The sequence below is a fragment of the Sphaerodactylus townsendi genome, linkage group LG01, assembly GCF_021028975.2.
Source record: "Sphaerodactylus townsendi isolate TG3544 linkage group LG01, MPM_Stown_v2.3, whole genome shotgun sequence".
NCBI classification, from domain to species: domain Eukaryota; kingdom Metazoa; phylum Chordata; class Lepidosauria; order Squamata; family Sphaerodactylidae; genus Sphaerodactylus; species Sphaerodactylus townsendi.
Window position 1 is genome coordinate 155914976 of NC_059425.1, and position 18251 is coordinate 155933226.

General features: G+C 42.5%; 1 protein-coding gene across 19 annotated transcripts in view; it reads right to left on the reverse strand.

The window, feature by feature from the left end:
• The window catches only part of MYT1L (myelin transcription factor 1 like), a 429027-nt gene that overhangs the window by 31451 nt on the left and 379325 nt on the right, over positions 1 to 18251 (reverse strand). For all 19 annotated transcript variants that reach the window (XM_048497977.1, XM_048498053.1, XM_048498045.1 and 16 more), the window contains one exon: positions 2923 to 2985. In XM_048497977.1, coding sequence (XP_048353934.1) covers positions 2923 to 2985 — 63 coding nt within the window. The remainder of the gene's footprint in view (positions 1 to 2922; positions 2986 to 18251) is intronic.

The following is an 18251-nucleotide window of genomic DNA, read 5'->3' on the forward strand; positions in this document are numbered from 1 at the left end:
ACACCACCTTAAGCTTACCAGCTGCCCTTCATCAATTGGGCTTCTGTAATTAAAACTCGTTTGCAACTTTTAAAAAGTTTGACTTCAGACATTCTGCAGCTAGAGACTTCCGTCTCAATGGATCACATCTGCATCTCCGATCTCCCCTGCATTATTTTAGAATGGGAGCAGAAGCTATAAATCCATCATTATTTGTAGCTATTTCCATGAATGCTATTAATAAGGCAGCAACAATGTCACATTTGGCTCTTTCTGGACATTAGAAACAAGAAAGAATCAAAAGTTAGATATTGTCACGGCCGGACTCAACTGGTTCTAATGGGTTTTCCAGGCCATGTGACCATGGCCACATAGCCCAGAAAACCCACCAGAGCCAAAAGTCAGATAGGTATGCCTACATAAAGACTTTGGCCTATGAGTGAAGTTGAAGAGGATTTGTGTGGGCTTCTTACCCCCACTTAAAAGATAAGCTCTTACATTTTGTCATGCCTTGATTTTTGGACACCTTTCTCCATGTTCTTTCTCTCCCCGCACTTTACCTTTGCAAACACCTAAGTTTTAAACAATGGTTGATCTTTTGAAGAGTTCAGAATTTTGTTTTCAACTCTGATCCAAGATTCACATTTAGCTACAGAAAGCTTTAATGCTTGTAAGTGCAATATCTTCTCTTATTGTCTGAATTAATTGCATGGAAGCTAGAGCATTAGGAGAGATAAGTGATTCATCACCAGAGGCAACACAACGTTGTAATGTATGGAAGATTCACCACAAGATTCTTAGGGAATCCCCATACTACAGACTTGAACTGGATAAAGAATAATTTCTGTGCATAGTTGGACCCATTCCTTGCAGCTGTTGGGTAGCTGTGAGGAAATGAATCTGGACCCACCCCATGGTGTTCCTGAAAAGCTGCTTCCAGCTGAGTAGATAAGGGCTAGGTTAGGGAACAGTGAACCTGATAAGGAACCTATGTATGTTGATAGTACACATATCTTCAGTAATATCCATGTTTGTCCAAAGTATGTGAGATATGCTACCAGAGTGTGGTAAATGCATGGTTCCATAGTATAGAAATAGGATGCTATGAGGTGTGCCTTTACCTCCTAGAGCAGAGGTGGCACTCAGAGCCCAATCTGTGAGCATGCGCAAACAGAGTGTTCCCCCACACATCTAGGCTGGCCTGGGCCCACTGATTTTCATGCGAAGAACTAAAGTGCAATTCTTTACCTGGGAGTATTCTCAGTTGCTGACAATGGGGCTTGCTTCTGAGTAAACCCTCCTGATTCACCCATTGGAAGAGTTGCATGATTGCTTCAAAGCAAAGCCACCGACTACCACCAAGCTTACTCCTGAGTAACGTACACCTCAGAGCCAACCGTTTTTTCTAAACTAAAACCTCAGTATTCAGGTTAAATTGCCGGGTTGGAACTTTCCGATAAATAAGTGGGTTTTGGGTTGCAATTTGGGCACTTGGTCTTGAAAAGGTTCGCCATCACTGTCCTAGAGTCTTTAGTTTAGTTTTCCCTTTGTTAAGCGGCTTGCTTATGGTTGTGACGAGCAAGAGCTTCTCAGTTGTACACAGTGACTTGCATGAGAGAAAATGCAGCACTTGTTTGGCGGCTCAGTGTCGGCCAGGCCTCAGCTATGACGGAGAGTGCTTGCAAGAGTCGACCCGATGCACATGTGAACACCTGGCTTAAAAGAGGTTGACGGAAGAGCTGCCATGTGGTAGGAACATCTTTCCTACATCCCTGTATCACTGACTTTGCTGTGCTCCTGTTCTTGTTTTCTGTCTCCTGACCTGCCCTTGGCTGGTGTGTTTGACACTGTTGCTTCAATGGGGTTTCTGGACGTCAGAACTTTTCCTCCATTTTTGCACTACCCAGAACCCCTTTGAAGGAGGTGGGGCTGCTTGGCTGCAGCAACATCCTCAGCTGCCACTCACTGCCACCCCTCTGAATTGTTGGAAGTTTGTTATCCAGCGCTGTGATTACAGTGCACTTTTGTGTTTTGAGTTAAAACTGTGAAGTATGCTATACATTTTCAAGGCAGGAAACTCAAAAGTTCAGGAAGCAGTATCTGTTGTTCAAGCAACTTTACTTTTTCCCAACAGTTTTATACTCCTGCTTTATCACACTGCAGAATCCAAAATACGCTGCATCTGTTAGAAGTACAGGGGGAACAAACTATTGCTATTTACTGGTGTTGTGAAGTTTGCAGGTATAAAGTGTATTGATCGTGCACCAAGCCTATACATATAGAAGTCCTCACAGTGTATATAATCCATATTATTCACTTATTACTTTGGATTTGAACACGTACATTGCTTCCATTTTTACTGCTTATTTATATCAATTATCTTATTACCATTTTACTTCCAAGCTATAGATTTATTTTTAAATTATTTTGTGTGATTGCCTGAAAGACAAGAATTGCCTCTACCCAAAACACAGGTTTGGGGATTTGAATTTCTTAAAGCCTCTGTCTAGCACTACTTTAATAGGATTCACTGCTGACACTGTTTTAAACAACATATTTGCCTCTTCCTAAAACAGATATTGGCATGGCTAGATTCTCACCAGAAGAAACCTATCTACATATGAATGTTTGGGCAGAAAGTTAAGAATTCAGCTTACTGACTGCATTGGTCAACCCTGTCAACAGATCTGGCTTCGAAGTCACTCGGTTTCTCAAAAGCGGTATTAACAGCAATTAAATTGCAAAAGGAATATTGTTATGGATTTGAACCCACTGTTGGTCCCAGCAGATAAGCAGATGACACTTGACTTTCAAAAGTTTGCTTTTTAATGCCACCAAGTCTCTATTGCAGTGTTCTAATAGGGCCTGGGAACTCAGGCACAACCTCCCGTGAGCACCAGTTGGGATCTGCTTTCGCAAAAAGTCCAGCTCTTTTTTACATACCTTCGATGTGAAGCATAATTTCCAGTAATATGCCCAGAGCCATCACAGCCAGGCGTGGGACACCTGAAATGAAAAAAAAGAACAGTTTGAACAGAGAAACGAAAGCTTACTTTTTAAAAATCCATCATCAGACATTTGCATAGTTGAGCCTGTCATGGAAATCCCATAAGCCTTTTTGATGCAGTTCTTTCTGGGGATAAAATGCTATTAATCACATGCAGAAATCTGTTAGTTTCTAGGTCACCTCCTCAATCATTATTTTTCTGAATATCTCTAGTATCACTTGAAGGCTTTCCAAGGCCCTTTCCGCACGGGCCAAAAACGACGGCCTGGGGGCGGTAAAAACGCCGCCCCCAGGCCGCTGTTCGCACAGGCGGCACTGCTGCAACGCAGCAGCGCCGACCTGACTGCGCTCCCCCTCCCCCAGGGCGGCGTCAGGCCGCCCTAAACAACAACCCTTTAAAGGGTTGTTGTTGAGGGGAAAGCGTCTTCCCGGCGGCATGGTGCGAACCGCGCCGCCGGGAACACGCTGTTTCCAGTTTCTTTTCATGTTTATGTCGCCGTCCTGCTGGCCTCCTAAGTCCCTCCCTCGCTGTCCTCCGACCCCTGGAGGTCGGAGGGCAGCATGGGCGGGGCTGAGGAGGCCAGCAGGACGGCGACACGAGAGGCACATGGGAAAGGGAAGGGGGGAAGAGGCGGCTCCATGCGGAGCCGCCTGCCTCCTGCCGGCCTCTCCAGAGGCCGTCCGCATGCCTGCATGCGAACGGCCTCCGCCTCCACGCCCGGCGGAATTCCTGCCGGCGTGGAGGCACCCTTACGGCCGTGCGGAAACGGCCCAAGATTATTAGAAGCTGAGAAGTGTCCACCAGTCCCCAAACCTGTCACCTTGCAGCCACAAAAGAACAAATTCTGTGCTGATATTAGCACGATACTGTTACATGCTAGACATAATATACTGTAGGCATTACTGAATTAAAGGTATTACATAGAATTTCCAGACAATGAATGCTGTTGATCGACTAAGGTACTATATTTACTAAAGGAAATCTTGTTTTGGCACACAGACAACAGCTACAGATATGGAAGAGGAAACATTCACACTGCCCTCGTGTGGCAAAAACTAAAATTATTTTTACATCTTTATCTTTATTAACCTTTAATAGGCATAGAATTATTTTTACATGCTTGATGGCTTCTGCTTCTTTACTACCAGCCTCAAACACAATTTTGCAGGGAAAAAAAGCCCTCATCTATATAATGGGGGAAAATCAGACATATACCACCTGTAACTAAATTTACTTTTAATATAAAGATACATCTTAGCTGATTTAAGGATGAAAAATATGTAGTTTGTACCCTCTTGACAGGAAATAGGTGGGATTGTTATGGAATTATGGAGAAGGGAAGGAGCCCATACCTTCCCCAGTATAGAGTGTCACAGTGGATCAAGTAGAGTACAAAGACATTGTGCCCATAGATGTTAGGGGTCTATTCTTCTGAGTGATGCTTCCCACTTTTATTACAGTCCCAGTCACAGTAGACAATGAATTTTACCACATGAATTTGTACACAAGAGTTCTGCCACCAAAAGGCAGAACTACATACAAACAACAATCTTTCACACTGGGACAGGAAACCAGGTGGTGTGGGCGATGTTCTGGGGCTAAAAATCCTGTGGATGATCACTAAAGTTGGTTCCACCCCCAGAAATGCCCTGGACCACCCCCATCCATGCCAGTGTGGGCTCCCAAAACGGAACAGCATTGGCGCACAGGCAGAGGAGTAGCAAAGGGGGAAAGCGCCTGGTGAACAGAGGCGTGCCCCGGTGCATCGTCCCCTTGGAGCTAAGTGTCTGCGCGCAGGGCAGCTTCCAGGTGCAGGCGCTGTGCACTTGCACCACGCCCCACCTCCAGGATTTAAGTCCTTGTGCTGGTGAAGTGAGCACCTGCATCAGAGCGCCTTTGCACTGCTTCCAGGAGTCCTTTTTTGCTTCTCCCCATGGATTGCACTGTACTTAAGTTTTAGCACAGTCTTATATTGTAAACATTTTATTTATTAATTTATGGTTGCTCATGTATTTAAACAGTCATTGTCTTAATGTAACTTTTATTGGTTGTTGTAGAATTTTTTCTAAAAATCTAGTTTGGTCATTGACTGTATTACTAACTGATGATTATAAACCTTTTAAATTACAAAATGCACAAGACTGAAATTTCAACACAGTACTATGTTTTATTTAGTCACCCTGAGACTGGATCAGCACGAGGAATTCTGATTTTCTGATGCTAGCCTTCAGTAAACATAGTGACTTGAAGAAAGGTTTACAAGGTGCCAGGAGGTCTGCTTGCAGCTCCCTTTTCCTGCCACTGCTCAAAACAATAGAATTTTTTAAAACAAAAATCACATCCACCTTTTTACCACAGAGATTCTGACAATTCCTAGAGCCACCCTACATCACTTCTAAGTTTCCTTCAGAAGCGACATGGTGAAACTTCTGACGTCCCATCCCCATGTCCCTTCTGAGAACCCATCCACCACTTGCCAGATTCAGCCTGACAACCCTAGTTTTAAAAATGAAAAATTTAGTCAGTTATCCATCTTTTATTGCATTTCACTTTGTCCACATTTATTGGCTAGAAAAATGGCTAACAGGACTTAAAAATACTGGGACAATCTAGGCCCAATGTTGAGATCAGTGTGCTGTGCAGTGGAACCCTCATATAAGTATAATAAAAATATTATTTGATGCTTCTGACAACTTTGGACTCAAGTGACCATAGCATAAACTGTAAAAAATATTAGCCTAGTTTAACAGGCTACTCTGGTAATCAAGCCCACAAGACAGGTAAGTTCTGCAAACATAAGCTTTAAAGAGAGAAAAATCATGCCTCACCAATTGTCAGATTTGCTTGAAAAGGGGGTTAATTGCAAGGGCTATAGTAAAAAGAAAATAGCAAGCAGAACTTCTATTTGACAAAAACTGCATTGTTCTTTGGAGACTAAATATAATCTAAAATGATGAAAGTTCTTCTGTTTGGAAACCAAACAGTTTGAGGAATAAGGGTAGTAATAATTATTCACACTTAAGAACATAAGAAAGAGCCTGCTGAATCAGACCAGAGCCCACCAAGTCCAGCACTCTGCTACTTGCAGTGGCCCACCAGATGCCCTTGGGAGCTCACATGCAGGATGTGAAAGCAATGGCCTTCTGCTGCTGCTCCTGAGCACCTGGTCTGCTAAGGCATTTGCAAACTCAGATCAAGGAGGATCAAAATTGGTAGCCATAGATCGACTTCTCCATAAATCTGTCCAAGCCCCTTTTTAAAGCCATCCAGGTTAGTGGCCATCACCACCTCCTGTGGCACTTATCACTATTAGAATGGTAGCAGATTTACACTGGCATGGAATTGTCCAGGATCCTTTTGCCTGGACTGCAGGATCCTATTACAGTCAGATGTTCTACGAAAGCTCCACCAAAGTCCACATCATGAATAATTAAGTGAGTGGTGAGTGTGATTTTAGGCCTGTTAGGACAGAGCTTACTTTACAACTGCTTTTGTGAACCAAAAGATAGCCGTGAAATCTGCAATCGAGTGAAAGGGCACATAGCAGCTAAGATGTATCACAGGGTTTGAAATTAGGCTGAATACATTATAACAGAGCTCACTGTGGTTTGAGCTCGGTGTTTATAGTTCTGTTTTTGTCCATCTCAGCTACCAGGGAATTGAACACTAATATGCAAATTTTGTCCTTCTGTGTTCGCTTGACAGCACGATAGCTACTGTTGCAGGGCCTTTCTTTTACTAAGCAAACTGCCTGCTGCTGGATGCCTAAAATGGAAGCAGTGCAACTTCCTGCTGTCTCTGACACCTGGCTAGAGGGCATTTCTCACCTTTAATCGGCGGTATCCGCAACTGAGCAGGGGAACAAGCAATTCTCAGAGTGTGGTTGGTAAGCATATACTAGGCTTACCTTTTTGCCTTGTTTAAACTAGGGCAATGTGAGTCTGATCTGTGTCTAGATGTCAGATTGCTGAGGATCACTATTCGGGTTGCCAGCTTCAGGTTGGGAAATATCTGGAGATTTTTTTGAGGGGTGGAGCCTGAGGTGGGCAGGGGATGGGGAGGGGAGGGACTTCAGTGGGTTACAATGCCATAGTGTCCACCTTCCAAAGCAGCCATTTTCTCCAGGCGAACTGATCAGGCCTGTAATTCCAGGAGCTCTCCAGCTAGTTTGTGGAGGCTGACAGTCCTAATCGCTATATATGCCACTTTAAGTTCCACAATGGAATAAATGTCATGAATAAACTGGTATCTGGTTCCCTAAAATGCTAGAGATAGGTATTAATATAGAAAGAGAGCTCACTCTCAGGTAAACAGAAGAAGGGAGAGCATTGACTGCTTTCATTTCAACAACATGATCATTGAGATGACAGGATGGACAATCTTAAAAGAGTGAAAAACTAACTGTTCAACCAATAAGTGCACAGGATGAAGTAACCTAATTATCATACTGGTACTACATCATAGCAGTTTGTAATGTGTATCACTTCACAACCATTGGTTCATGAGCAAGTAAACAACGGTTGCATTTGGCTCTGGTGGGTTTTCCAGGTTGTGTGGCCGTGGTCTGGTGGATCTTGCTCCTAACATTTTGCCTGCATCTGTGGCTGGCATCTTCACCTCTGTGATACACCTCTGAAGATGCCAGCCACAGATGCAGGTGAAATGTTAGGAACAAGATCCACCAGACCACGGCCACACAGCCCAGAAAACCCAGCAGAACCAGTAGAATCCAGCCATGAAAGCCTTCGACAATACAATAAACTGTTGCATTGTCTTTATTTTCTTTGTAGTAGTTATAGAAAATAGTTGCATACACAAATTTGAGAAAGGTTAGCTTTGGTAGCAAAAGACTGCTGCCTTATTATATACTATTTGAAGAAATTCTTACTGCACGATGTATACTGCACTCATAAGTTGTCCCATGGTATCAAAACATTGTCTTCATGTGCTTAGATTGTTTTTCTTTTTTTCTAGCAAAGTGCTTTGGGCATTTCAAATATCAGATCTGGATAGTTTCTGATCACCCCCGTAGGTAGCCAAGGAAAAAGTCTACAGATTGCTTGTTAATTTGGAATGGTTGTAAAAGGAAAATGAAAAAAATTCAAAGGCAAGGCAGTGGAAAGCCATATATAAGGCTTTTAAACAAATGCAGAAAGTATTAGGAAGCCATTACACAGCTTTAAGGAGGTATGATACGATCACAGCCATAAAAAGAGATGATGAACCTATTCAGAGCGAAAATAATAAGAGTGAAAGCCATTGAGGAACAGGTTCCAGTAGTAAGGGAGAAAGACTACCAAGACATGAATAAAGGGTTTAGCGAGAAAAGCAAAATAGGGTAAATGGATTCTGGGAATTCTACAAAGTTAGAAAAAGCAGAACTCTGCAATATATATAGGGAGAAAATGAAAGGCAGAGTGGAGGATTCCATCTTTCAGTGACAAAAGACATAATTGTTAATCTTTGAACTGAGATGCTATTTAGTGGGGAAGAATATGGAGGCTTACACAAGAAACCAAGCTGCTTTGGTTTTGTATTATCTGGCTTTGAAATTCACATGTATCTCAGATCCACTTTTCTCTCCATCAAATTTTAGTAGGCCTCATCTTACATTTAAAACTGAACATTTTCTCTAGTGTAGTCATTTAGTGAGAAGCCACTGTTTTTCTTTATAAATTAAAAAAAACTAGCTTCAAACTGTATTCTTTCATTAAGTTTTCTGGATTAAATCAATCTGTTAGAACATTTTTTTTAACAGTATTGCTGACAGATGAAGACAAATTAAATAAGACAAATTAAATAAGAAATATAGTTAATTTTAAATGTGTGGCTATCAGTAATTTATTAACAATAATCTGTTCCACTCATAATAATAATCTGTTTGTTCCACTCATGATTTCCAGGTTTCCTCTCTAGTTCACATTAGGGAGGTCAGGAGAAAACAGAGGGCAGCTGGAAGATAAGAAGAACACAGTGTTGACTTGTTGTAGATTCCCAGTTTGGGCACCCAAATTCTACTTTCCGCATGTTTGCCAAATAGTCTTCCTTCAGAATTAAAAGGGCAGATTCAGCAATTAGCTGAAGTGGTAGTTAATGCAGGGTAATATGCATCACATACAGCTTATGATTCTTCATTATTTTCTTCATTAATAATTACTTTAAAACTATAGTCACAATACTTGATTGAATATGGTAGTTTCAACCTAAGTAATCACATTAAAAAAAGCAATATTCTCTGTTGCAACTTGCAAGCCCTGATCAACAAATACATCATTCCCTTTGATTTGAATCCTGGACTAATACCGATCTCATTCCTGTCCATGAGATCACCAATGGCCATTGCTGAAGGAGCCAATAATTAAAAAGTGTAGGTGATATGATTCAGCAAATTGAGGTTCTGGCAAGGTGACTGCAGGTTGCTTTAACTCTTCGCATCCAGACCTTTGTTGAGGGATCACACCAAGTTTCATCAAGCTGTTTCAGTCCATGGTATGATAAACATTTGGAGGTACAACTAATGATATGCTAAAGATGGTCTATTCTATCTACTCTTGTTCCTGCTGGTGCATTTTTATATACTGCCTGGTTGCTGTATTGGCTAAAGGCGAGTCAAATAAAAAGGAATCCAGATATAATTGACGTGATGATAGCTGGCAGCTCCCGTGACCTGGAAAGACTGGGTTCATCAGTCACTGATGGAAAATGGCCTCTCCTGTTCACTCAAGTTCAGAACATTGGGATGCAACTGGACAAGGTCTACCGAATATAAAATCCATGAACTAGTGGCAGTTCCCTCCCTTAGGCAGTTGAGAGGCCCTCTGGAATTTCAAAATATCACACTATATTGCCCTTTCTTACAGCTCGCAACACAGTTTGGAAGTAGGTGTGCTGGAGGGAGAGAGAGAAGAGTTTGTGCCACTGCTCACTCTCATGTGTAAATGCCAGATGGGAGACTAGATGCACACATGGTTCTGCAAAGGTACTTATTGTGGACCTAATATGGATAGTTCAAAATCTGATGTATCATTCAATTTGGGCACTCCCTTTTTCCTATAGCCTATGCGGCAATCTTTGCGGTCAATTTGAGGATCATTTCCTCCACTTCCCTCTACTTCAATATCCCACTTTTGAAACAGAGATGAAAATACTGGCCACAGATTTAAGTTAATCAGATCCTTCAACAAAAAACACACGTTTGTTCAGAAATGCACTTTTCAAAGCAGACTGACATCTGAAACCTGCGATCTCACAATGCTACATATTACAACAAAAGATTTTTATACCATGCTTTTTACTTTTAAGGAGTCTCAAAATGGCTTACAATCACCTTCCCTTCCCCACAACAGGCACTTTGTAAGATAGATGGGGCTGAGAGAGTTCTGAGAGAACTATTCACAGAACTATGATGAGCCCCAGGTGACCCAGCAGGCTTCATGGATAGGAGTGGGGAAACAACCCTGGTTCGCAAGATTAGAGTCCACTGCTCTTAACACTACATACATACATAAGTCTTTATTGGCATAAGACTGTTAACCCCTATACCACACTTGCTCTCCAGGAAACATACAGAAATTCAGAAACCGAGATTCCAAAAATGAGATTATTTAGTAAAAGCAATTGTAATTGGCAAGCATTTATCTTGTTCTTTTACAACTAGCTACGTGGATTTGTTTACCGATTGTCATTTGACTGAGTTACTGGAATGTTAGGGTGAAGAATGATGGTGGAACAGTGGATTTGTTACTTCACACCACAGTGTTTTTACACTCATTCTTGCCTTCCTCCTTCTCTCTCCTATTTCATATTCTTCAACTCCCAACATAATCTCCATATGCACAGCAGGAGTTAGAAGAAGATAAGCTGCGGCTGAGGTTCTGAATCACACACAACACCCAAAGCAAATGAGAAGGGGGGCCAGGAAGGCTACTTGGCCTGAAACTAAATATAAACTGGGCCTCAGATTTAAACACTTGTTATTTGTTAATAGTTGTTAAGTTTCAGTTTGTTTTTATATGCATCACATATTGTTTTTATTTTTATCATGGTTAGGGGGTCTCACAAACTGCAGCTGGGCTGCAAGAGACATGACAGAACCTTGGGAATAAAAAAGGACTATCTTGGACTAATGACAAAACAATGTCATGTGCCATAAGGACCCGGCAGCCCTAGGGTCAATGGAACCTATGCAATTTATCTCGAATGCAGGTTTCATTACAACTACAAGGACCAGGCAATTACATTTAAAACTTTTTTTTAGTATAACTGAAGTCTAATTTCATCCAATATTGATTATGTTCTTGAGATTATGACAAGCAAGTGAGCTTTAAGATAGAACTGCATTTGGAAAACTAAGATAGTGGCTGGCATTTTGTTTAGGATGTTTTGTTTCAATATGCTAAATACAGTGTGAAAGTGGGACAATGAAAGAATCTAGAATCTTTAGACTGTAATCCCAGGGCATTATGTACAGCAACTAGAATAGGATTCCATTTGGGTGTATTGATGCTTTTCCCTGAGCACAAAGTACAATGAGAACTGTTTATCTTCATTATCTTAAGTTAACGCACACAGTTTAAAAAATTCTCATATTTTTACTAGCCGCATGATGAATTTATATTTGTTGTTTCTGCAGCAAATTTAAACGTAATGAATAATCTATTCTTGCATTTAGCTGAGATACGTCCATGCGTTTGTAGGACCACAGAGTTAAGATTACAAAGAAGCCAACAAACAAAATCCAGAACAGCTCGAAGCATAAAAGGTCACACATAATATAGAAATAATGTTATGCTGTTCCAATCACTGCCAGCCCCACAGGATGGGTGGGAGAGGTGGGGTTTGCTGGTAGTCTGAAGAGGGGAGATGGCAGGCATTGCAGCATCACTACATGAGTGCATGATGTTAATAGAAGGCAAGTGAGGGCTTTTTTAAACAGGGCTGGACACACCTCCAAATACAAAGATGCACAGGCAGAGAAGGCCTGACTCTTCGGCATCCCATCCATTGTCTGCATTGTGATAATTTATGGAGTGAGTTTTGCTTTTGGATGCTACAGATCTTTTATCTTACTGTAAAATAAATAAAGCTGATCCTTAATTAGAACAGATATTGGTGGTGCCCCCCCTTCATTCCATGGCATATGCCAGAGAACATTTATTACAGTACTACAAAGCATGAGCGCAAGGATCTGAGGAACTTACTTGGAAGCAAATAGTAATTATAATCAACTAGCGTATCCTGCCACGCGTTGCTGTGGCTCAGTCTGATGAAATGGAAAAAAAAGAAAAGAGAAAGTGAAAGGTTCTAACATGTGTCATAGCACAATGCTTGTAAGGGAGGGGAGGGGCAAGGGGCCCCTCGCTCCCCTCCCTCTCTCCCGTTCCCTTGCATGGCACCCTGCCCCCTCCCTCCCTCACGTTCCCCTTCCTCTGCTAGGGTGGGTGACCCATGTCCAGATGGCGGACATCGTCCCTTTCACTCCCTTCCCTTGCAGGTGAAGTGTGTTGCTGTTGATGTCCACCAGATGGCGGTGTTGCGGAACAAAACTATGGTTCCAACTGTCACAGGTGTGGCATGTACACAATACCTCTCACAGTTAGGCTGAAACACATCCCTAAGAGATGTGTGTATGAAAGGGTATCCGTTTCTACTTGACTTTTGGTTCCTATGGGGGGGGGGACTGGGCGGAACGTAGCTTGTTATCATGGTTTACCTGGGACAGGTGTGGTACATGAGCTAGGTAAGTAGCTTAAAACACGCTGGGAGGCATGAGCTACGTTGCGTTCAAATTTCAGAGCGTTTGGTCCAGCAAACCCCCGGGCCCTCCCTCACCTTTCCCTTCCTCCGCTAGGGTGGGTCACCATGTCCAGATGGCGGGCCCCGTCTCTTTCACTCCAGGTGGCAGGGGTTTTCAAAGACAGCATGGTTGTTTCCCTTTTATCAGAGGGTGTTGCTTTGACGGCCAGCAGATGGTGCTGTTGTGGAACAGAACTGTGGTTCCAACTGTCACAGGTGTGGCATGTACACAATAACTGGCACAGTTGTGACATGTACACAACAGGAGGTGTGGAAACAGTATGAAAACCTGGCCGCACGCGAATGTGACGTTGTGTGAAAATTTCAAAGCAATCGGTCCAGGCGTTTCGGTGTTAGAGCATCAGTAACAAATACAGTGTTCACTTTTTATATATATATAGATGGCATCTATATATACATGTATGTATATACATATACATCTATATATACACCGCCCAGTGTGTATATATATATACCGCCCAGAGCCCTTAGGGGATGGGGCGGTTTACAAATATAATAAATAAATAAATAAATAAATAAAAATCTACATCAAGTCCACATATCTGGTGTTAGGATTAAGGATTGAAATATTAGCTCTATAGGATCCATTAAATATCGTGAAGTTCAGAAAAAATGCTCTGGATGTTCTTTTGTAACTAATGGTTACAGAGAAAGTATCCAAACACAATTCTTAGTTACCTACAACAATCTGTACAGACATGGAACCATTGAGCTGTAAGTACATGGCAGATATTTGTCTGACATCACAGCCCTATAATATCAAGTCACAAGGGGCAGTCAGTAATAACCTCACCCGCATCAAGCGTAGGATGAAGTCAAGATTGAGTCAAATTGGGATTAAGTCAAGTCAAAAGAGCTGAGGGCAGTGAATACAAGCCAACCACCAGAAGTATTCCATACCATAGCCTTTGCCATCTCTTTCTCCCCCTCACTACCACATAGCCCAGCCATGCTCTGTCCACTCACTGCCATCTATTTTTCCAATCCTCCATCATGCTTGCAGTGCAGAGCTCACCATTCCAATGAAAGACCAATTCTTCAGAATGTGGAGGATGAGGGACGGGACTCCATGGTGCTGCATGCATATATTTGAACTCTGACTAGTGGAGATGGGCGATTGGCTGGGATGGGATGGAGACAGAGAAGGCAAAGGAGAGTTTTCATAGCAAGAGTTCATGCTCTGCATGAACAGGCACACAGCACTGAAGGACTAAATGATGGAGGTTGAGATAGCTGGGCTAGGGGGATGGAGAACAGGGAAAGTCAGGGAGAGGTGACAGAGCAGGGTCTCTGAGCTGAAGGTAGACCTCTCTGTTGCTGAGTGACCTCACATTGTCATCCTACTTCCCTTCTTAATGTCAGCAGAAGCAGAACTGGAGGAATGATGCAAGTGTGCATAAGCAGAAGGTACTTCTGAAAAGCGGCAGAAAAAGCAGCTCTGTAGGGCTCATGATTAAGAATGTGTATCTTTATGACAAGTCTCTGGGTCATGACCCATGCATTAAATGCCACTGACCTATAGGAAACAGAGCCCAAATACCTGTTGAAAATGCCCAAACCCTTAAAGATCATATGGCTTTAGTGCAACACACAAATCTTTTCATTCAAAGATCCTCCTTATATGTGTTTATTACAATAAAAAGAAATTATATTTGTTAAATCTTAAACTTCACAGAAAAACTAACTTCATAGTCGGGCTTTTCTTATTTATTTATACTGCCTTTGTAACTGCATACTTTCACTGGTGTTTTCTAGCATGTTTGTTTCAAGTGTTTTTGGACACAAAAACAGCTTATACTTACTAAACGCTGATCTGCTCTCAGAAAACTTTGGGAGATTTAGATCACCAGTTCAACCAAATACAATTCTCACTTTAATATGCAACTCATCCCTGAAATCAGGCTCGATCCCTAAAGAATGGAAGATGGCCAATGTCACACCAATTTTTAAGAAAGGATCTAGGGGGGACCCGGGAAATTACAGGCTAGTCAGTTTGACATCTGTTCCTGGTAAATTAGTAGAATCTATCATTAAAGATAAAATTATTAAACATGTAGAAAAGCAAGACCTGCTGAGAAAGAGTCAGCATGGCTTTTGCAGAGGCAAATCCTGTCTTACAAACTTACTAGAGTTCTTTGAGGGTGTAAACAGGCATGTGGACAGGGGTGAACCGGTGGACATTGTCTACTTGGATTTCCAAAAGGCTTTTGATAAAGTTCCTCACCAGAGACTATTGAGAAAACTCAGAAATCAAGGAATAAGAGGGGAAGTCCTCCTATGGATTAAAAACTGGTTAAGAAACAGGAAGCAAAGAGTGGGTGTAAATGGGAAGTTCTCACAATGGAGAGATGTAGGGAGTGGTGTCCCCCAGGGATCCGTATTGGGACCAGTGCTCTTTAACCTATTCATAAATGACCTGGAAGTAGGGGTGGGTAGCGTGGTGGCCAAGTTTGCAGATGATACCAAATTATGTAGGGTGGTGAGAACCACAAAGGATTGCGAAGAGCTCCAAGCGGACCTTAATAAATTAGGTGAGTGGGCTAAGAAATGGCAAATGCAGTTCAATGTAGCAAAATGCAAAGTGATGCACATAGGAGCAAAAAATCCAAACTTCACATACAAGCTACAAGGGTCAGTGCTATCAGTCACAGACCAGGAAAGGGATTTGGGCGTCTTAGTTGATAGTTCCATGGGAATGTCAACTCAATGCATGGCAGCTGTGAAAAAGGCAAACTCTATGCTGGGGATCATTAGGAAAGGAATTGAGAATAAAACTGCAAAGATTGTCATGCCCTTATATAAAGCAGTGGTGCAACCACACTTGGAGTACTGTGTCCAGTTCTGGTCGCTGCATCTCAAAAAGGATATTGAAGAGATAGAAAAAGTGCAGAGAAGGGCAACAAGGATGATTGAGGGACTGGAGCACCTTCCCTATGAGGAGAGGCTGCAGCGTTTGGGACTCTTTAGTTTGGAGAGGAGACGGCTGAGGGGGGATATGATTGAAGTCTATAAAATTATGCATGGGGCAGAAAATGTTGACAGAAAGAAATTTTTCTCTCTTTCTCACAATACTAGAACCAGGGGGCATTCATTGAAAATGCTGGGGGGAAGAATGAGGACTAATAAAAGGAAACACTTCTTCACGCAACGTGTGATTCGTGTTTGGAATATGCTGCCACAGGAGGTGGTGATGGCCACTAACCTGGATTGCTTTAAAAGGGGCTTGGACAGATTTATGGAGGAGAAGTCGATTTATGGCTACCAATCTTGATCTTCTTTGATTTGAGATTGCAAATGCCTTAACAGTCCAGGTGCTCGGGAGCAACAGCTGCAGAAGGCCATTGCTTTCACATCCTGCATGTGAGCTCCCAAAGGCACTTGGTGGGCCACTGCGAGTAGCAGAGAGCTGGACTAGATGGACTCTGGTCTGATCCAGCTGGCTTGTTCTTATGTTCTTATGTTCTTAATTCCCCACAGAATACTTATTTTCATGGATTTTTCCAAACTAATTTTCAGTCTCATATCAAATAGGACAGGCCTGCCCAAGCAGGATGGCATCAATTGATCTTGATTGGTTCAAGTACTTAGTCCCAAGTTATTTTGTTCAGATTAATTTCCAGACACACATTAGAATCCAAAATAGGACTGTTACTATGTACTCATTTTGATGTGCTCCAGATAAAATCCTGGCCATTGGTTGAACCAACTGAAGCTTCTTGGCTATGGCAATCCCATGCACTACAATAGCCTTGAAAAGCTATGTGTGAAAGTAGCCCTAGAGTCTGATTTCACCAGAAATGGACACTGGAGTGCCAAATGGACATAATCTACTTCTCCAGCAACAATAGTTTCAGAATAACCAAGGCAGTTTCTATCCTTTAACCAACCTGGAAACAAGATTAAACAAATCCCAGTTATTATTCTCATCTAGAAATACCTGCAATTAAGTTGTCACCACTGTTTTCAGTATCTTGGTCAAGCAAAATAGATTACAGATTTCCAGTAATTGCTTGACCATCTGAACCAAGAGGGTTTTTTTTAAGTGAAGGTCTTAAATAAGCACAGACCTTTCCATGAGAAAGGTAATTGCCATAATCATGGATGCTGAAGAGGTCTGTCCTTCTCCAGCAGATGTAACTACACAGGATTGGGTTGGGGTGTGTGTTATAGGGTTCACATCTCCAACTGTTCTGTACAGATTGTCAGACTGTACTAGCTGAAAGGTATGCATCTCAATATGACCTCACCATGTCTGTAATGAAATGGTAGTTCAGATTGAGCAAATATGATCAATTCATTACATGCTTACAATTGTGACAGAAGGTTTCCAAGGGCTCACCAATTCTTTCTGGTTGGCAGAAGACCATTGCTGGATGGTACTGAATAGAAACAAACAGTGGCAGAATGGCAGAGTGTTTCACTGACTCAAATAGGCTTTAAAATGGACTCTAGCTTATGTATGATTGGTTTTGGGATGATAATTCCTCTACCATATCTCTAACTAAGGTATCTGACTTTTAACTTTTTCCAACCCCTTGGAGAATAAAACAATGTCAAGGGCTTCTACATTCAAGATACTATGCTGTATTGTGGTAACATCAATCGCTTGGATGCAGAGGCGTATGGGGGCCATACGGCGCCTGGAGGCAAAAACCCCTCTGCACGCCAGTATGTAGGAAATGCATGGCAGCCTTGAGCACTACCAGTTGGGGTGTTGCCTGGAGGAGAGGCGGTTATTTCCTAGAATGAAAACACCTGAGGCTGATTAATGGCAATGGCTAATAACAAGCACCAGCTGTGGCCTGGAGAGATCAGATAACTGATGAGGACAACAAGGCTGAGAACTCTTTTGCTGAAAAGGTACTTGGAGGTTTGGCTTCTTAAGGACTATGATCCAATCTCTCTTGATCACCTAAAGAGACTTCCTTGGTTCCTGAATAAAAAGGCTATTGGACTTTCTTAATATCTTGCAGCCGGGAGCTTTCTTGTGTCATTTTATTCTGCCTGGAGAAGGAAACTCCTACAGAGGAGATTGGTTCTTTGGAAGCCTGGGGGAAAGCTGGCTGGAGAAGTCAGCAAGCCGTTTGTCATCTGGCATGTAAAGCTACTGAGGGGTCAGAATGACAGCACAAGCTCATACAACACCCCCCCCCCCCCGTGCGGAGCCCTGCTTACTCATGAGTCAGGCTCCAGCCCCTCTTCCCAACCCAACAGTCGTGGCACGACTTTCTCTTGTGCCTGGCTGCTGGGCAGGGAAGAGGGGCTGGAGTCCAACTCTCAAGTAAGTCCTTATTTTAAAAAGTGCTTACTTGTGAGTAAGAGCCCTTCTTCCTAGCCCAGCAGCCGCAGTGCAACTTCTCCCTGGCTGTTGGGCCGGGAAGAGGAATCGGAGTCAGCCAGCCCCTCTTCCCGGCCCAGCAGGTGGGTGTGACTTTCTCTCGCGCCGCG